The 20,090-nt window shown below is 45.5% G+C and overlaps 1 protein-coding gene across 1 annotated transcript in view; it reads right to left on the reverse strand.

Moving 5' to 3' along the window:
- ME3 (malic enzyme 3) overlaps positions 1–20,090 on the reverse strand; it is a 97,116-nt gene that overhangs the window by 7,265 nt on the left and 69,761 nt on the right. Inside the window, exons 7-12 of the mRNA XM_081860442.1 lie at positions 18,764–18,867; positions 8,112–8,221; positions 2,760–2,857; positions 1,451–1,564; positions 738–843; positions 451–593 (exon numbers count right to left, since the gene is read on the reverse strand). Of these exons, the coding sequence (XP_081716568.1) occupies positions 451–593; positions 738–843; positions 1,451–1,564; positions 2,760–2,857; positions 8,112–8,221; positions 18,764–18,867 (675 nt within the window). The remainder of the gene's footprint in view (positions 1–450; positions 594–737; positions 844–1,450; positions 1,565–2,759; positions 2,858–8,111; positions 8,222–18,763; positions 18,868–20,090) is intronic.

Below are 20,090 nucleotides of genomic sequence, written 5' to 3' on the forward strand. Positions count from 1 at the left end.
ACTGAGCAACGGGAGCTCACCCCGTCATGGGGATTCGAACCGCTGACCTTCTGATTGGCAAGTCCTAGGCTCTGTGGTTTAACCCACAGCACCACCTGCGTCCCCTCCAAGTGTATACATGTTCTAATAAACCATATATCTTAAAGACAGTAGCTAGTAGCTTCCGCTGTGTCTCAATTTTCCCAACAGAAGCACAACCTTGGGGAAGTGCCTGGAATTCTGTAATTTCATTCAGCAGCTCAGCAGAGAATGGGGCGGCAAGGTAGTAATATTTTTAAAGCAGCTGTCTTTAACTGTTTGCTTGTTTTTAAAACTAGTAACCTTAATGTGCCGTTATATATTTATGTAAGCCGCTTAGAGGTTTCCTTGCAGTCAAGTGGTACACAATTATTAAATTTAATTCATTAATCAAAAATGAAATGAAAGCAGGAGGAAGGGGGAATCTTATACCTCGGTCAAGCGGTAACACTGTTCCGCAGTGCATTCTGCTTTGCTTGTAGGGTTGCTCAGGGCGAACACAATCGGCCTCTTGTTGAAAGACCCCATGTCCTTCAGAATCTGATCAGAGAAAGCGCCAGCAATAGCAGCCACACCTGCAACAGGTAAAGAAAAAACAACAACAAAAGCATCAGCAAATGGTTTATCTCTTAAGGCTGCAGTCTAAAAACCACTGCTTAAAAGCAGAAATATAAAAACAAAAGCCAGCGTTCCAAAGCAATTGGGAGCCTAACAGTTACCAATGATGGCTGTTGGTTTTACTGCCTTCACCACTTCCTCCAGGGTCTTCACATTGGGATGTTCATGAGCAAACATCTCCTTCTCATGGTTCAAGTGACTTCTGCCCTGGGAGTCAAACAAAGCAAAAGCAAAAGGTGATAGACTTGAAGCAGTCGTCTTTTCCCTAGCACCAGAGATCTGCTAAGATTATGCCACCTGGGCACCAAGAACTTATGACTAGTTCTTGGTGGGTGCCCCACAAATGCTGGAGAAGCTCCTTTCCTCTGGAGACTCCCCAAATTCCAAGTCTGAGTGCTATCTGAAGTTGGTGCAAGACGGTAATTTCAGACCCTCCAAGTGTCTCTATTTTGCAGGGACGTCCCTGATTTACAGACACTGTCCCAGTTTCTGATTTGATCCTGGAATGTCCCACTAATATAACTAATATATACCTATGTTCAGAGGCCTTGGGGAACTGGACTTGGTTTTCAAAAGGAACAGAGGATTGCAAACTGCATTACAGACAAGTATTATACAGCAGCATGCTGGACTGTCAAGTTATATTGGCATACATGTGTTTGTGGCCATGGGTGCTAGCCAATAGGAGCTCTTCACAATAGGCTTCTTTCATTTCTGCACTGAACCATCCCAAACATTTGCAAAGCTGCTCTCCACCCCCCCACCTGCCCCCAGAGTTGCCCCAGGATGGGGAGCATAGACCTGTTGCTAATACCTTTACAATGAGTCCCTTGGAGTCCACCATCCAGATTTTTTTGATAGCTTCTCCCCTTGAAATTCCTTCCTTCTCCAGGGCCATCACAATCAGGTGAGCTATGCCCATCGCCGCCTGAAAACACAGACAGAAAGGACAACCAATGACAGGCCTAATTCAAAGTGCTGGTGTTGGTTGATCTCTAAAGCCTCAGGATCGCAATACCTCAAGGATGACCTCTCCCCATATAAACAGACCCAGACTCTGTGATCATCTTCATGTGCCTCCTCCACAAGAGGTCTTTTCTGCGGGGCCTTTTCTGCAGTGGCTCCCCTTTTGCGGGGCCTTTTCTGCAGTGGCTCCCCTTTTGTGGAATGCTCTCCCCAGGCAGGCCTGCCTGGCGCCTTCATTACATATCTTTGGATGGCAAGCAAAAACGTTCCTCTTTAACCAGGCCTTGGGCTGATTAATATTATACAGCCTTTTAATTGTGGGGGTTTTTTTTGGGGGGGGTGTATTATTTCTGTTTTAACTATTTATTTGTGCTTATATCTTGTGAACCGCTCTGAGATCTTTTGATGAAAGGCAATATATAAATCTAATCAAGCACCACCACCAATCATTTCCTCCATTAGGAGAAATTGCCTGTCAGTTAGAGTTGTTTGATAGTGACCACAGGGAGACTTGGGAAGTGGTGGACTCTCTTTTGCTGGAGACTCCTAAGCAGATGATGGGTGACCATCCATTTTTGCACTGTAGAACCTGCATTCACCAAGGGGTTGAATTAGAGGACCTTTGTGGTCGTTTCCAATTGTGCAATTCTGTAATTCTAATTCATTCCCTCAATGGGGGGGGGGGGGGACCAGAAAGAAAAATCACCTGGGAAGGGAGGTGATTCTGGTTTCTGGCTGGTTTTGGTTTTTGTGTGTGTGTGTGTGTGTGTGTTTAATTAAAATAATCTGAAGCACTGTTTACTTCATTCGCTAGACACAAAGCAGAAGCCTGTGAAATATGGGTAGCCGTGGGTCATGTCTCATTCTCTACGAAACACTGCGGGATCTTTAGGGACTTGGCACAAATGTAGGCTCACATCCCAAGCCATAAACACAAGGGTCGTTCTGGGCCGTCTCCCTCGCAGCTGTGTAATCTCTTTCTGCAAAACTACCATGTGAGGAGAGCTGCAAAGCTCAAAACTACCCCCGCCTCCTGAGGCTTACGATGACTTCACTGCTTTCAGATTTCTGTTCAGCTATTTAAAAAGAAAAAAGGAAAGAGCAAAAGGAAAATGGTGACTTGTTTGGCCGTTCCTCGAGAGTAAGAGGGATCCTACCTCTCCAGCTCCTTGGAAGACAAATTTGTGGTCAGAAAGCTTGTTCTTTGTGATCCTCAAGGCTGCAAGGATGCCGGCTACTGCAACAGAGGCAGTTCCTGGGAAAAGAAAACAACAACCCCAAACCCCATAGAGTCACATGCTGTTGCTGGAAATGTCCCTGGGAACACAGAGATAACAAGACAGACTAACTTTCCCGGGGCTTCAAAATCAGCAGCAGAGGCAACTGTTTTCTGTCCCGTTTACTCATGAGATCCGTTGGACAGCTGAAAAAAACAGGGCTTTTTCAGTGGTGGCATCAAAATTATGGAACTCCCTGCTGATCTGAAATGGTTAACAAATATGTTTCTGTCCCTAGCAGCTTTTGAAACATGGTGCAAGTTCTGCAAGGTGTTTGCTTTGAAGTGTATCTTGCTGCCTGTCTTAAATGTGTTGATTGTTATAATGCCTGATTTTGTATTTTGGTAGTATTTTGTGCTGTTGTCGGACGACAACTCCCATCATCCCTGACCACTGGTCCTGCTAGCTAGGGATGATGGGAGTTGTAGTCCAACAACAGCTGGGGACCCATGTTTGAGAGACACAAGGTGGCTTGTGCATTGCTCAGGTTCGCTCTGAAATGGAAGATGGGCAACACTGAATATGGATGAAAAACAAAGGAACGCAAGAAGCCCAAATGCTTGTCGTCTTGTGTTGTATCTCCAGAAAGCCCATGAGCAGAAAACTGAGCACATTAGCAGTCTTTCAGATCACAGTCTTAGGATACATTTATCCAGCTAGGATTAAAAATTAACACAGATTTCCCTTTAATTTCCTTCACCTGCCCCCCCCTTCCATGCCTGTCTCAATTAGGCACAGAGAAAACTATAATGAATAGTTCAGGAGGGGAGAGATTTCAACATTATCTTGGGCAAGCATGCAATCTAAACAACATTTAAAACCCAGCAGGTGCTGCTGCTCTGCTTTTAAGTGTTAGGAAACGCCACATCAAAGGGTAAATACAGACAGTTATTTGAAGAGTAATCACAGCAGGTTCCTTGCCCGCAGTGTGAACACAGCTTTACAATTTGCTATGGCATTCATGAAATCCAGTGAGATGAATGTTGGCTCAGCTGTCAATCCGCCTCCTTCCGCACACTTCAGGTGAGCTATTCTATTTTTCCTTTTGAAGAAGTTGCACAGGTAGGATTCTAGGCTTAGTCCTTTATTGGTTCCCCCCACCCATCACCTTTTTACCCTTGCGGTGTGTATTTTTAGGACTCACTTTATAGTTGTTTAGTATTTAGCGCAGACACCGAAAATCGCAGGGATCTCCATGGGACTGATCTGGCCCAGGCAAGATAAACCTTGCTGACCCCTGCCCTGTGAGGTAGGTTAGGGGGAAAGACAGTGGCTGGCCCAAGGTCACCCAGTGGGCAGTTTCTTGTGTTCTGGGTGTTGACCTATCAGATCTCTGCCTGAAACACACACAGTTGTTTTCCTCCCTGGTTCAAACGAAACCTTCCTACAGATGTAATCAAACCACTGTTTCTTAGAAGGCTGCTTGCAAGACCTCGGTTGATGTCTTTGCTGCTTCCTATAATCACTTTAAAAGGCCTTTATGCAATAATCCATTCTTGCACTATTGAAAGATTAAAGGGGATCTATTTATCTATCTATCTTTTGACCAAACTGCGGGAGGCAGTGGAAGACAGGAGTGCCTGGTGTGCTCTGGTCCATGGGGTCACGAAGAGTCGGACACGACTAAACGACTAAACAACAGCAATCTATCTATCTATCATCTATCTATCTATCTATCATCTATCTCTATCTATCTATCTATCATCTATCTATCTATCTATCTATCTATCTATCTATCTATCTATCTATCTATCTATCTATCTATCTATCATCTATCTCTATCTATCTATCTATCTATCTATCTATCTATCTATCTATCTATCTATCATCTATCTATCTATCTATCATCTATCTATCTATCTATCTATCTATCTATCTATCTATCTATCTATCTATCTATCATCTATCTATCTATCTATCTATCTATCATCTATCTATCTATCTATCATCTATCTATCTATCTATCATCTATCTATCTCTATCATCTATCTATCTATCTATCTATCTATCTATCTATCTATCATCATCATCTATATCTATCTATCTATCTATCTATCTATCTATCTATCTATCATCTATCTATCTATCTATCTATCTATCTATCTATCTATCATCTATCTATCTATCATCTATCTATCTATCTATCATCTATCTATCTATCATCTATCTATCTATCTATCATCTATCTATGTATCTATCTATCTCTCTCTCTCTCTCTCTCTCTCTCTATCTATCTATCTATCTATCATCATCTATATCTATCTATCTATCATCTATCTATCTATCATCTATCTATCTATCTATCTATCATCTATCTATCTCTATCATCTATCTATCTATCTATCTATCTATCTATCTATCTATCTATCTATCATCATCATCTATATCTATCTATCTATCTATCTATCTATCTATCTATCTATCTCTCTCTCTCTCTATCTATCTATCTATCTATCTATCTGTCTATCATCTATCTATCTATCTCTATCTATCATCTAGCTATCATCTAGCTAGCTAGCTAGCGATCTTATACAGTGGTACCTCTGGTTGCGGACACGATCCATTCCAGGGTGCCGTTTGCACCCTGAAAAGTCTGCAACCAGAGCAGCGATAGAGCGCTTCTCCGCATGTGTGAACCACACAGAACACTTCTGTGCATGCGGTGAAACCCGGAAGTAAACACTTCCGGGTTTGCCGCGTTCTTAACCCAAAAAAACGCAACATGAAGCATTCGCAAGAAGAGGTATGACTGTATATGAATGTTCATCATCTCAAACTGCTCTGCACTCCTCTTTCCACTAGGTGGAGCTACGGATTAATAGTTGGCTTGTACAGCTAACAAACTAAGTGGACACTGCCAAATAAACTCAGGGTGTTTATTTTTTTAAAAATGCTCTCATAAAGATAGAAGAAGTGGGGTGAGTGGGTTGAGGAATCAATGTTGCTGTATGACTCAGCCTGTTCTGTGATGTGGTTTTAAGAAGCCTATATCCCTGCGAGACAGGGCGTGTCGTTACTCATAATCCTATCCAATTCCAGATAGGATGAAAAGGTTGCAAGACTTTGGTGCAGCGACAAGAACCAGTAATAGGGTTTTTTTTCTCCTCAAAATGTGTTTCTAATCCTCCATCGCCTCCACATGTTTGTTCTCTCGCTCTCCAGTTACTCAAAAGACAACAAAATTAATGCACCCTGGGCACAGAAGAATAATTTATCTTTGGGATTACAGTTTGCTGAATTTGAAGGGGGGTTTAAAAAAAAAAAGAAGTGTTCACAGCTGCTTTGCACAAACTGTTGGCTAATCAATGTTTGTTTAATCCCAAAGGGTCACTCTTAAAAAAATTAATCTTGCCATAGATTGCTGAAGGGATTCTTTTGTAAACTGGTCTCTTTGCTTTCCGCAAACTTGCAAGTTTCTACTTCAAACAGAGTTCCTTAATTAACAAAGGGAAGCTAGACTGGCTAAGGGCCCAGGGCCTCACCATGTTTACTTGCAAGTAAGTGGCTTTAATTTCAATGGGGCTTATTTGAAAGAATGTGTGTTTAGGATTCCAGCTGTAAGTCTCCTCTGGAAAGGGAGAGGAAGGCTGGAATCAAAGCTTTAATTGTCTCTTGGGAGTCTCCCCCCATTTCAGTTAATGCACCATTGTTCACAAGTTATGCTTATTCTGCTTTAAATGTCACCACACTCCCCCTCTAGCTAGTGTGGGACAAGACATTCCTCCATCTTCCCAGCCTGGATTCTGGCCATACTGCTCTGAGACTAGGCTGGTATTTGGTCCTTCCAGACTGGTGTTTTTTGTTTTGTTTTTGGCAGGTGTAGACAGCATCTTAAAAAACAGAGACATCACCTTGCCAACAAAGGTCCGTATAGTTAAAGCTATGGTTTTCCCAGTAGTGATGTATGGAAGTGAGAGCTGGATCATAAAGAAGGCTGATCGCTGAAGAATGGATGCTTTTGAATTATGGTGCTGGAGGAGACTCTTGAGAGTCTCATGGACTGCAAGAAGATCAAACCTATCCATTCTTAAGGAAATCAGCCCTGAGTGCTCATTGGAAGGACAGATCCTGAAGCTGAGGCTCCAATACTTTGGCCACCTCATGAGAAGAGAAGACTCCCTGGAAAAGACCCTGATGTTGGGAAAGATGGAGGGCACAAGGAGAAGGGGACGACAGAGGACGAGATGGCTGGACAGTGTTCTCGAAGCTACCAGCATGAGTTTGACCAAACTGCGGGAGGCAGTGGAAGACAGGAATGCCTGGCGTGCTCTGGTCCATGGGGTCACGAAGAGTCGGACACGACTAAATGACTAAACAACAACAACAACATGAACATGCTGCTTGTCCAAATATAACTGTCTGTTGAGATGCTATAATTTTTTATACCACAAATTCTCACTTCCATACATCACTACTGGGAAAAGCATAGCTTTGCAGCATGCCCACCCCCAAAACCTTTGAGGGTGCAGTGCTGAAAGCGGAATTGCATGTGACCACCTTGAGACCAGCATGAGCACAAATAATTGTGGATGCAAAACGAGAAGGACATGTGTATGGGCCCTTTATCCTACCAATGGGCTCTCCTGATGCAAGAAACTAACAGTATTTCCCAATTATCTTTCCAGTTTCACAGGGGAGCTGAGAGTGGGGTTTGTGGAAGAAAACTGCATCAGTGAAAGGAATAAGACGTGTGTGTATATGTGTGGAAGTGTAATCCCGAATCCAGCTGAGCCCAAAAGGCTGCAATGTGCCTGTGAATTTGCATTCCTCAGTAGGCTGATACAAGCATATTTAAAGCCCCCAGCCCCCCAACAGCAGGAAACAGGCTCAAAAACACTTATCTGAACAGAACTTTAAAAGGAAAAGATCAATGAGGCGTCGCAAAAAGCTGAACAAGCCCCAGAGAAACCCAGTTGATGGTAGTTCCATGTCGCCCAGAACCTTACCATCTGTTACTGACATCACAGTAGCAGCCAAGAAGAAATGAGTCTTCTTACTGCCAGATAGTTGTACTACTGGGTGTCTTCCGCTGCCAGCAACACTTCCGAATGCCCCTGCAGACTTTTCCCTCAAGTCTGGGATGAGCTAGTTCAGCACATCCACGTCTAAGACGCCACACAGCTTCTGTGCTCATCCTTTGACCAATTTCCTCAACAGCGGAGAGCAGCTGCATGCGAAACCCCACACAGCGTGGTACCAAGTCCTGTGTCTCGTCAGCTCTGCATCTCTTACCTTGAATGTCATCATTGAACGTGCAATATCTGTCGCGGTATTTGTTGAGAAGGCGGAATGCATTGGCGTTGGCAAAGTCTTCAAACTGAATGAGGCAATTCATCCCATACCTGCAGGTTTCAAAAGAAAGACCAAGATTAACTGAGCTGGAGTCTGGTGTCAGCGCAAGTCTTTCCAGGAAGAAATGGAAGATCCATCTTCGCGTAGCATTATAGAATATTCTAATTTTGCACACGGCTGGTCGGCCATTAAAAACATTTTTTAAAAAACCATTAAAAGATCCTGGCAATAGGTTGCATTCAGCGAAGTCCTACTCGGAGTAGAACCACTGAAATGAACCTACATGAGTCATGGCCTTTAACTTCGACAGGTCTACTCTGAGTAGGGCTAGTGTTGAATGTCAAACAGGTGCTCAGTTTAAGATGTGGTCCAACACAAGGCAGGCTCCGTTGGCTTGGAACCATCAAATTCGGTGTAAAAAAACCCATTCAAAACCAATTCCTTTGCCATCTATATTTTGGAAGCACAAAACAGATGACTCAAGAGGCAAATTTTTGAGTTTGGCATTTGTGTGCTTGTGGGCTCCAAGGAGGGCAGGAATCAATAATGTCTTCTCAAATGTAAATGAATAAACAAGAGATAGACAAATGGCCAGCAGGTCATTAGTATGTTCAATGACTACATGTTCCTCTAAATGACATATTTATTGAGCATTCATGATGAATTTTCTTGCACAAAGCTTACATGGAAGTTAGGAATGTACCTGGTCTTTATTAAGCATTAGTTGTGATTTATTTGCACTGGGGTTATAGGACCTCAATGCAAATAAATCACAATTAATGCTTAATGCTTGCCTGCGGGGTGCTTATATGTCATCCTGTTAGTGATTTGTTCATTTTACGCTTTCCAAAGCACCTCCCTTTCAGTTTCCAAACTCTAGAAAGCCAGGTTTCTCCTTTAAAGTGGACTTGTGTTTTGCACTGGTGTATCAGGCCCCTTAGGGACGCGGGTGGCGCTGTGGGTAAAACCTCAGTGCCTAGGACTTGCTGATCGTAAGGTCGGTGGTTCGAATCCCCACAGCGGGGTGAGCTCCCGTCGTTCGGTCCCAGCTCCTGCCCACCTAGCAGTTCGAAAGCACCCCTAAGTGCAAGTAGATAAATAGGTACCGCTTTATAGCGGGAAGGTAAATGGCGTTTCCGTGTGCGGCACTGGGGCTGGCTCGCCAGTTGCAGCTTCGTCACGCTGGCCATGTGACCCGGAAGTGTTTTCGGACGGCGCTGGCTCCCGGCCTCTTGAGCGAGATGAGCGTGCAACCCTAGAGTCGGTCACAACTGGCCCGTACGGGGAGGGGTACCTTTACCTTTATCAGGCCCCTTTAACCCACTTTAACTCGCAAACCTACACCTTTGGTGTGCGCTTGAATCCCTCGCGAAGAACGGTGACAGTCGGGAGGCAGCCCAAGTGACAAAAAAAGAAAAGAGAGAGAACTAAACCCTGCAGCGTATGAATAATCATAATCACAATACTGCTGCCTTTGGGACCTCAAGCATTGCAGGGAAACGTTGGCACAGCTCTCCCTGAGAAATCCGGCGTGAACAAGTGGGACACACCGAGGGCTTGAAATCAGAAACTGAAACCAGACAAATCATGTTTCGCTTCTAGCCAGGCCACTGAGAGCCCCATTCATTGCAGCTTTTAAAAAGACTCCAGCCTTTGTCAGCCTCTCTCAGACGGGGCCTTTTTTTGTCCTCGATATTTGTGGACAATTTCCCCTGCTACGGTGCTAAAAAGTGCCTGTCAGCAGGAAGGTCCAATGATGGCCTCTCTTTATTGATCCAGACAAGTAACTCCCTCCTTTGAAAGGGGGGGGGGAGCACTCAACTCCTACAAAGGCCCCTCATCCTATTCATTCTACAGGCAGGTACCCGTTTTTCAGGGACCACTTGTAAAGCACGCCATAAAAGCTCCTTTCTTTTTTAAAAAATAGAAACATATCTCCACTTAAATGCTACTATCTCATACACCCCCCAAAATTTTGGGAGGAAAATTTGGGGCACCCCCCATCCCATTGCTTGCCCCCTCCTTGCCGCCAAACCCTTTCTTGCCCGCCCGCTTACTGCCGCAACTCATTCCTTGGCCCCCCTTCCCCTCTCCTATTTCTGTTTTCTGTCTTCCACCTCCTGCTCCGCAGCCTCATGAGAGGCTACGTGGAATGGAGTGTCCTGGGGAAGGTTGCCCCAGCCTGCACAACATTGGGAGACACTGTGCTGTCCAGAGCGGCCCAGGGAAGGTTGCCCCGACCTCTGCAGCATCGCGACCAGTTTCCTCCTCCTCCAAACTATGCAGACGTACTTCTGGAAGTTCCGTGGCTCAAGAAGGAAGAGGAGAGTGGTGACGTACAGGGTCAAGGTAAGTTTTCCTTCTGTTTTTTTGGTGCCGTGCTCTGGAGTCAGCCTATGATGTAAGTCATGGGCCCCGCCTGCCAGCCTGCTCCCTAAAATATCACTGGTTTGCTCATTTCTATTCCTGCCAACCTAGCAGTTCGAAAGCACATCCAAGTGCAAGTAGATAAATAGGTACCGCTCCAGCGGGAAGGTAAACGGAGTTTCCGTGCGCTGCTCTGGTTTGCCAGAAGCGGCTTAGTCATGCTGGCCACATGACCCGGAAGCTGTATGCTGGCTCCCTCAGCCAATAAAGCAAGATGAGCGCCGCAACCCCAGAGTCGTCCGCGACTGGACCTAACGGTCAGGGGTCCCTTTACCTTTATATATAGGGTGCCTACATTCAGCATGGACTGGTTGCACAGTAACATGTGCAAATGGCTTTAGATACCTATTAGGTTCATAAATTACCATGTAGCATATATTCAACACAAAAAACAGCAACAATTTGCAGTTGACAAAGGACAGCTGGACATATAAATGGCCCCATTACCTTCAGTAGCTTAGGGCCTCATCAAACTTAAATCCAGCCCTGATAGGGGGATATGCTATTTTTGATCTGCTGTCCCACAGAATCTTGCTGAAATGATTGGTTCTCAGCTGGAAGCATGTGACCCGCAAGAGGCCATATCCTTATCCCAAAGTGGACCACAAAAAGGGCTCCAGCATCTTGTTTTCTTTTAAGGAAGAGGTGGAGAGGAGGAGAAGGAGAGAGCCACAGGAATGCAGAAGAGCTCTTCCTGATCGGCTCAAAGGTCCATCTAATGCAACACAGAAGCGAATGTGTTGCATTGAGAGCCAGTGTGGTGTAGTGGTTAAGAGCGGTAGTCTCGTAATCTGGGGAACCGGGTTCGCGTCTCCGCTCCTCCACATGCAGCTTCTGGGTGACCTTGGGCCAGTCACACTTCCTTGAAGTCTCTCAGCCTCGCTCACCTCACAGAGTGTTTGTTGTGGGGGAGGAAGGGAAAGGAGAATGTTAGCCGCTTTGAGACTCTTTAAAGGGAGTGAAAGGCGGGATATCAAATCCAAACTCTTCTTCTTCTTCTTCTTCTTCAATAAAGATGCCAAAGGAAAACCCACAAGTAGGACCTGAGGAGACCCACCCCATACCCACTTTAAAAGACCCAGGGCACCCATGAACAGTGCCCTGGCCTGAGTCCTGTGGGTCAATCTCTGAAACTGCTGGCTCATCCGGAAGAAAACAATGTTGTGGTACACGGAAGCTTCCAGTGCAGAACCAAAACCATGAACGCATAAAAAAAAATATTGGCCTTCTGGCAGCTTCTTGCAAGTTTCACGCGGATGACCCACTTACAGGCTCTGCCCTCGCAAACTCTATGCAATGTGGACCCTGACGTTTACGAGAGCGAGTGTTTGGCGTCAAAATTCCTGCCGAAATACTCACTTGGAGAAAGGGAAAGAAGCTTCCCACAAGTTTAGGCTCTCTTCCCTTGAGCTAGTAAAAGAAGATGGCCAGCCCAGGGTTTGCCCTGATGGGTTTAGCAGAGAGAATGAGTAACCCGGCAAGCATGGAGTGCTTGCAGCGGGGAAATAGTATGCATTCTTGGTTAGCGGATGATGCAAAAATCAGAAAGGGCGAAAACTGCACGATTAGGAAAACGAAAGGTCACCTCAGACTCATCGGGCTGAAGAAAACGGTCTATGAAAACGTGCGCTAACATCACATGAAGTCCAGTTACTGCTGGACTGCAAACTGCAAGGGAAAGTTCACATGACTCAATGTTTTCTCACAGCTGGGAAAGGGTGGCATGGATGGAGGCATAAGCGCAGAAGCAGAGTCTTGGAATAATTGGTCCCAATTACCTCTTGGAACCCTCCCGGGTTGCAGAGGAAGGCAGGATTTTGGTTAGAGAGCAGACTTCTCCCTGGAGATGTTTGCACTGGGAGATGTTTGTAGGTAAGAAAAACAAGAAGTAGCTTATTGCAGGAAATAAGTACCATATTTTTCTCCCTATAGGACACACTTTTCCCTCTCTAAAAATGAAGGGGAAATGTGTGTGCATCCTATGGGGCGAGTGCAGGCTTTGGGCAGATATCCGCAAGCCTGGGGAGACTGGCGGGAGTTCCTGCCGGGCTCCCAAGGCTTGTGGATAGCAGCCTGTTCTGGGGGCTGGGATAGGTGCGCCCTATGGGCCGGTGCGCCCTATAGGGCGAAAAATACGGTATGTGGTTAGAAAATATTATAACCCCCATGCAAGCCTTGAGACATGCAAATCAAGATAAACAGGTCGACTGGAGAGTCTCCCCACCTCCCAGTGGTTGGATCTGACAGTGGGCACCCCAAGACTGAAAAAGTAACAATTTTCGGTATTTCTTAAAACCCGTTTTCATTTCCCTTCTTTCTATTCCAGGTCACCCAAGGCTACTCATATGAGATGTGGCACAACTGGCAGAATAAACAGAAAGGGATAAGAAAATCAATGCAATATAAAAATATTAAGAAATCTCTTGGGGGGGGGGATTTGGAGGTTGCATAAGCTTTATTAAATGCAAACCCCGAAATTTGGAATCCCCTCCAAACTAGTTTGATGCAAATCAAACTAGCAAATCCTAGTTTGATGTATCAATTTCTCATTTTTTGGGGGGGGGGGGTTCAGAAAACAGGGCTTGTGGTACAAAACGAGTACAAAACTTTGGCATCCATTTGGAGAAGGCCCCAAATTCCAGGGTTCGCATTTAATAAAGCTGGTTGCCTCTGGCCTCACTATTCTGTTAGCAAGAACAGGTACTCTGCCCACCCTTGAGATTTACCACGTCACCACATATCAGGAATCGGCACTCAGCTGGAGCAAAGGGCACAGCCTCTCAGCGGGGCTCTGCAAACAAATGAATACTTGGCGGAAAATTCCCAGGCTCACTGCACCAACCCACTTCTCCTGAGTGCTTTCAGATGACCAGTGCATTCAGAATCCATTGTGATTTGCCTGCTGGCTATTTAGCGAGCATCTGTTCTGTTTTTTTTTTTTTTGTGTGTGTGTGTGTGGAGGTTAGACAATGTTGGGTGTCAAGTATACGTTATCCCACACTTCTTGATGATGAATTTCACCTGTCACTTTCCTGGCTGCAGAAAGGACTCCAGGAGGAAGCGGATTTGTTGTGCAGGAGCTCAAAATCTACTTTAATTGGGCAACTCAAATTTGTCAGCTAAAGGCAATTGAAGCCTCCTACTGCCATTGAGATGCTGCTGGATTCCAACTCAACGACTCAGGTCCCAAATACTTGAAAGGCCACTTCTATCTCTACAGACCCACCTTGGGTTCTAAGATCAGCAAAGGGGGCCTTATTGGTAGTTCCTTCTCCCTTAGAAGCTTAGTTGGTGGTGGACCAGAAGAGGGCGCTCTCTCTGCAGCAACCGTGAAATTCTCTTTCCATAGAGTTGCACCTGGGACTTTCTGGCCAATGGTGAAGATGCACCTTTTGCTCTGTCTTTTGGCACTCAAGGTGGATATTTTTCGGACCAACCTTGGTGCCTGCAAGTTGCTTTAAACGGTTTTTAATATTGCATTATAATGCTGAAACCTGCCCTGGGGCAAAGGGCAAAAATAATAACAGCTCCCTACCAGTATGGCCAATGGTCAGAGATGATGGGGAACGCCAACAATTTCTGGGGATGGGGAACATCAAGGGTCCCCCAACCTTAGGAGCTTTGGGTCAGGGATACTGGCTGAACGAAGCATCTCTCAACAATGTTTGCTGCTGTTCTCTCCTCCTCCTCCTCCAGCAAAGTTGCGCCGGTCGTCCCGAGTGTCTGCCTTCTCGGGATTTGCGGCCTGCTGTCAAAACAGGGGAGGAGGGCTGATGAAAGGGAGCGAGCTTCTCCTTTTCGCAGTCAGCTTGGCAAAATGGGTGTGCGGCGTGAAAGGAAATAGGAGAAGGCTGTTGACAGTTTAATGAGACTTCAGCGACAGCGCTCCTGAGAGTGTGGGAGCGCATCTGAGCCGCTTGCTCAGACACCCATCATGCCAACACAAAGCAGGAGCTTTGAGGCTGGACCAGAATCCAGCATTTCCCCGATACCTGGAGACTGACGACTGACACGGCTGCGGCACAGTATTGCAGAGAGGGAAGAGGCAAAGGGGAGGAAGAGATGGGAAGCTCCATCCTACATATTCTTTCACTTGGAAACAAACGCCACCGAGTCGAGTTCGGTGGAGCCTGCAAGTCTGCACAGAGTTTCTCAGCTTAGCCGGTGCAATCCTTTTCATGCCTACTCAGAAGTAAGTCCCATTCTGTTCAGTGGGACTTATTTCCAGCTCAGTGTGGATAGGCCTCAAATGAGGTCAAGAGAAATCAGCATGAGGTCATATTTGTTTTAAGTATTTCACCAGTGAATTTTGGTGTCAGGTTCAATTTCTCTAGAGGCAGCTGGGGGTTGGTGAATCTGTAAATTTCATTTCCTCTCTAGTTTCTCGTTTTTCCATCCTTATGGAAATCTGTGTCCAGGGCAGCTGTTTACCAGCTCCGTCTGGTACGTAGGCTGAGACCCTATCTGCCTGCGGACTGTCTCGCCAGAGTGGTGCATGCTCTGGTTATATCCCGCTTGGACTACTGCAATGCGCTCTACGTGGGGCTACCTTTGAAGGTGACTCGGAAACTACAACTAATCCAGAATGCGGCAGCTAGACTGGTGAGTGGGGCGGCCGCCGAGACCATATAACACCGGTCTTGAAAGACCTACATTGGCTCCCAGTACGTTTCCGAGCACAATTCAAAGTGTTGGTGCTGACCTTTAAAGCCCTAAATGGCCTCGGTCCAGTATACCTGAAGGAGCGTCTCCACCCCCATCGTTCTGCCCGGATGCTGAGGTCCAGCACCGAGGGCCTTCTGGTGGTTCCCTCATTGCGAGAAGCCAAGTTACAGGAAACCAGGCAGAGGGCCTTCTCGGTAGTGGTGCCCGCCCTGTGGAACGCCCTTCCAGCAGATGTCAAAGCGATAAACAACTACCTGACATTCAGAAGACATCTTAAGGCTGCCCTGTTCAGGGAAGTTTTTAACGTGTGATATTTTAGTGTATTTTGGTTTCTATGGAAGCTGCCCAGAGTGGCTGGGGAGGCCCAGCCAGATGGGTGGGGTATAAATAATAAATTATTATTATTATTATTATTATTATTATTATTATTATTTTTACCTCTCCACATTTCTACATTGACTTGCAATCGTCCCCTTGAACCCCTCATGAAAACTCGTTGGCATCTTAGTGTGAATTTCTCCTGACATATTTTGTGTGCAATGTCCAGTAATATAATTCTTTGAATGCTTTTTCCATTGATATATGCTTTTTTATTCACACACTCTCTCTCTCTGTGTATATGCATTTTGCTACATGTGACTTAACTCAAGAAGTGCATTGCAAAATTCAGAGAAGTGTGAATTTCGAAGAAAGACTGTTCACACACATCATTTCTGAAAGTGCAAAATTAGATAGGTTCACTGCAAACGTGAACTGAATTGGATTACAGTGGTGCCCCGCAAGACGAACGCCTCGCAAGACGGAAAACCCGCTAGACGAAAGGGTTTTCCATTTTGGAGGCGCTTCGCAAAACGAATTTCCCTATGGGGTTGCTTCGCAAGACGAAAATGTCTTGCGAGTTCCTGCGGGTTCCCCCCCCCTTTCCTAAGCCGCTAAGCCGCTTATCAGCTGATCCGCTAAGCTGATAAGCCGCTAAAAGCCGCTAAGCCGCTAATAGCGCTAATCCGCTAAGCCGTCAATCGGCTTGCTTCGCAAGACGAAAAAACCGCTAGACGAAGAGAATCGCGGAACGGATTCTTTTCGTCTTGCGAGGCACCACTGTACTCCCCAGGAGTGCCAGTTTGGCCACCCCCCCATCTGCCCCTGCAATTTCTGCCTCTTGCCCTTTCTGCTGGAACGGTGAGAATGACAACCTCGCAGAGATGATAAGCTTGCCGTTTAATTGGTAGGTGCATCAAACAAAACTTTAATTTCTTAATTGGAAACCAATTTAATTGCGGAGGGAGAAAAATAAAACCAGTGATGCTGTAAGATAAGGAAACACTTTTAATTTTTTTAAACACACTTTGGATCTAGGTTAGCACTGAAGGAGAAGAAAATGTTGAAGATGTTCCTTCTTTTAAACAGAGTGGTAGTTTTTGTTTATCAAATTGAAGCGTTTTGATAAATATGCAAATGTATGTATACTTAACTGATTATTAAAAGGCAGGTGATTTAACTAAAAATCATTTTAACCCTTGCTTAATTATCTTCCCAGTCTTTGCACAGGGCATTGGAACTGTTTTAGCACCATCAAAAAAAGGGCTATGTCTCCTGTGCTCAAAAGCTGTACTGCAGATGGTTAAGGGAACATGGAAGAGGATCTCAATGGATGATCACAAGGGTCCGGCAGATTCATAGAATCTTAGAACGGGAAGGGACCCAAGGGACCCAAGGGTCATCTAGTCCAACCCTCTGCAATTCATTATGGAGGAAGGTAACTCTTAAGACATTTGGGTCCCATGTCGTTTACGGGAAACCGCTAGCTCATGAGCCTATTCAGGAGGGCCAAGCCTCCCAAACTGAGGATGCACTGGCCATGTGAAGCCGCACCCACCTGCCTTACGATGTCAGGTGTGGGGCAGGTAAAGCCACAGCTGCCCCATAAGTGGATTTGCAAGCACCACCGACCAGCTGATCTGCTATAGGGGAACGGCTTGCAGATCAACCTAACAACTCTGTTTTGCATCGCTATTCCAAAATCTATTAATTGCTCACATTTGAAAAATAGCTACATGCCTGAGGCACCATCACCAAGTGGCTAATTACAGGCACCTCCAGGAATCTTGGAAGATCAGAACAGCTGCTGGATGTTACTAATGAATTGCAACGTTCACATTAGAGCAGTGACTCTTCACTTAAGTTTCCTCTCTTGTGTTCTATTAAATTCCCTGTTTCTCTGAGCTGGTAGGAGAGATTCCCAATGGAAGCAGCTCCCTGGTTCTCACGGGAATCTAAATGCTTACCGTTGTGCTCCACTTTGAAGACCCATATTCAAAGGGCCTGCTAAACCACTGGTGGAACCAGTATGGAGAAAGGACAGAGAGCCTGGGAGACCCCAATCACCACCACTCTCTTTTCGATCTCTCCCACCAATGTATGCTTAGGTTTATTTATCAAATTTCTGCTGATAAGTTTACAAGGAAGGGCCAAAGCTCAGTGGTAGAGAACATGCTTTGTACACTAAAGATCGCAATGGCATCTCCAAATAGAGATGTCTGAAGTCCTGGTGCTGCCAGTCAGTGTAGACAATGTTGAATTAAGTGGACCAGTCGCCTGATGTGGTAGAAGGCAGTTTCCAATGTCCCTCTTTATCTGAATTTGCATAGCTATGCAAAGTGAAATATTCTAATCTGCTAAAATAAGCACGGGGGTTATATAATTTCCCCTACCGCTCAAGCCCCATCTGCATACTGTCCCAATTCATTTTTCGGTCCAGCTGGCTCATGCCAGAGTGCCGGACCAAAAGATGGTCGTATTTTTGGTCTCATGCACTAACTCCCACAATAACTCGGGACAAAAAAACCAGCGTCCCAATTTAGATCAGAGGGACGTTGGAGTGTATGCATCGGAACTAGACATTTAAAAGTACAGTGGTACCTCGGGTTACAGACGCTTCAGGTTACAGACTCCACTAACCCAGAAATAGTACCTCGGGTTAAGAACTTTGCTTCAGGATGAGAACAGAAATTGTGCAGCGGCAGCGGGAGGCCCCATAAAGTGGTACCTCAGGTTAAGAACAGTTTCAGGTTAAGAAAGGACCTCCAGAACAAATTAACCAGAGGTACCACTGTATACCACCATTCTTTGAACCTCAAAGAATCCTGGGTGCCTTTTTTAAAAAAATACACAAATAAAGAAATACATTTATAACCACCCTGCTGATAACTGGGCCTCTTTTAACATGTCTGTATGGTAGTCACATCTGTCTCTTCTTGAGGGGCCTACGATGACAGCAGGAAATTGTTCCAGATAAACGAGTCTCTCTCCCATCAGATTTCTGTGGACATAAATAACCTTGACTCGAGCACAAAGGGTCATTCTCAGACCACCCGCAGGGGCACATATTTAATGGCTCCCCTCTGCCCAAGCCCTGCCGTGAAACGGACTGTTTGCGTGGCTAGTTTTAACCTCTCTTAAAGCCAAGCAGCTAATGGGAGGAAACACGAAATTCCACTCACTTGTTAGCAACTGCTTGCATAAACTCATCAACCAGGCTGTCGTACTGTTTCCCACGAACTCTCTTGTGCTTCAGGCCAATGTAGAGCGGATCGTTCAGGAGGGCCTGAAACAGAGTGAGAGTGAAAAAAACAACAATGTCTGCCTGCTGCTGCTTTTTGGCCCAGCAAGGTAGAAACTCATATTCAACCCATTCAGCAGGATGCCTGATCGTTAACCCCACTTCAGGCGGTTAACCCTAAATAAGACCCAACTCTGCAGGCTGTATGGTTTCTGTGCAATTAAACCAGCCCCCCGAGGGGATAAAGCAAATGCAGATACAGTGGTGCCCCGCAAGACGAACGCCTCGCAAGACGGAAAACCCGCTAGACGAAAGGGTTTTCCGTTTTGGAGGCGCTTCGCAAAACGAATTTCCCTATGGGCTTGCTTCGCAAGACGAAATGTCTTGCGAGTTTTTCCAACTTTTTTCCCCTCCCCCCCTTTTTCTAAGCCGCTAAGCCACTTATCAGCTGATCCGCTAAGCCGCTAAAAGCCGCTAAGCCGCTAATAGCGCTAATCTGCTAAGCCGTCAATGGGCTTGCTTGGCAAGACGAAAAAAACGCTAGACGAAGAGAATCGCGGAACGGATTCTTTTCGTCTTGCGAGGCACCACTGTATATTTTGCAGTGTGAGGTCTCATCCTTGTCTCGGCGTTCTAGCGTAGCAATGGGATGGGGTTGTTTGGAACTTAAAACTGCCACGATCATTAATGCCGTTTTGAAGGTCGATACAGGAAGACTGCTTATTTGGAGATACAATGCAACTGTGACTCTGGACAAACTGAAACAACAGAGCGTGTGCTTTTCCTGTGCCTACACTATAGAGACATTCGTATTAGCCTTATCTCCCCACTACTCCATAAATACCCAAGACGCACAGGACAATTATATACCTCCCTGCTGTGGTCAGATACCAATCCTGCTCCAACATACAGTGTTGCCAGATTCTGCACAGCAGGGTTCACAATTTGTCAGATGGTGACCTGTGCCACAAACTAGATTTAATGAACACTCACATCAGAGTGCTCTCTAAACTGATAGTTGTAGTCTTTTACATGCTAACCTTTTATGCTCTTCCATATCCGTTTAATGTTCCTAACCCTTCTTTTAGATTCTTATAGTCTTTTAGAGATACCTTCTGTTTTAATACTTTTTTAGATTTCCAAAACGATTCTAAATTATTGTACCCCCACCCTACTTATGCTGGTCTATGACCATAATAAAGATTTGATTGATAACGCTGTTCTCCAAAAAAATATGGTGCAGTTGCATTTAGAATACCGTGTCACTT

Source organism: Podarcis erhardii, assembly GCF_964252035.2.
Source record: "Podarcis erhardii genome assembly, chromosome: 4".
NCBI lineage: Eukaryota > Metazoa > Chordata > Lepidosauria > Squamata > Lacertidae > Podarcis > Podarcis erhardii.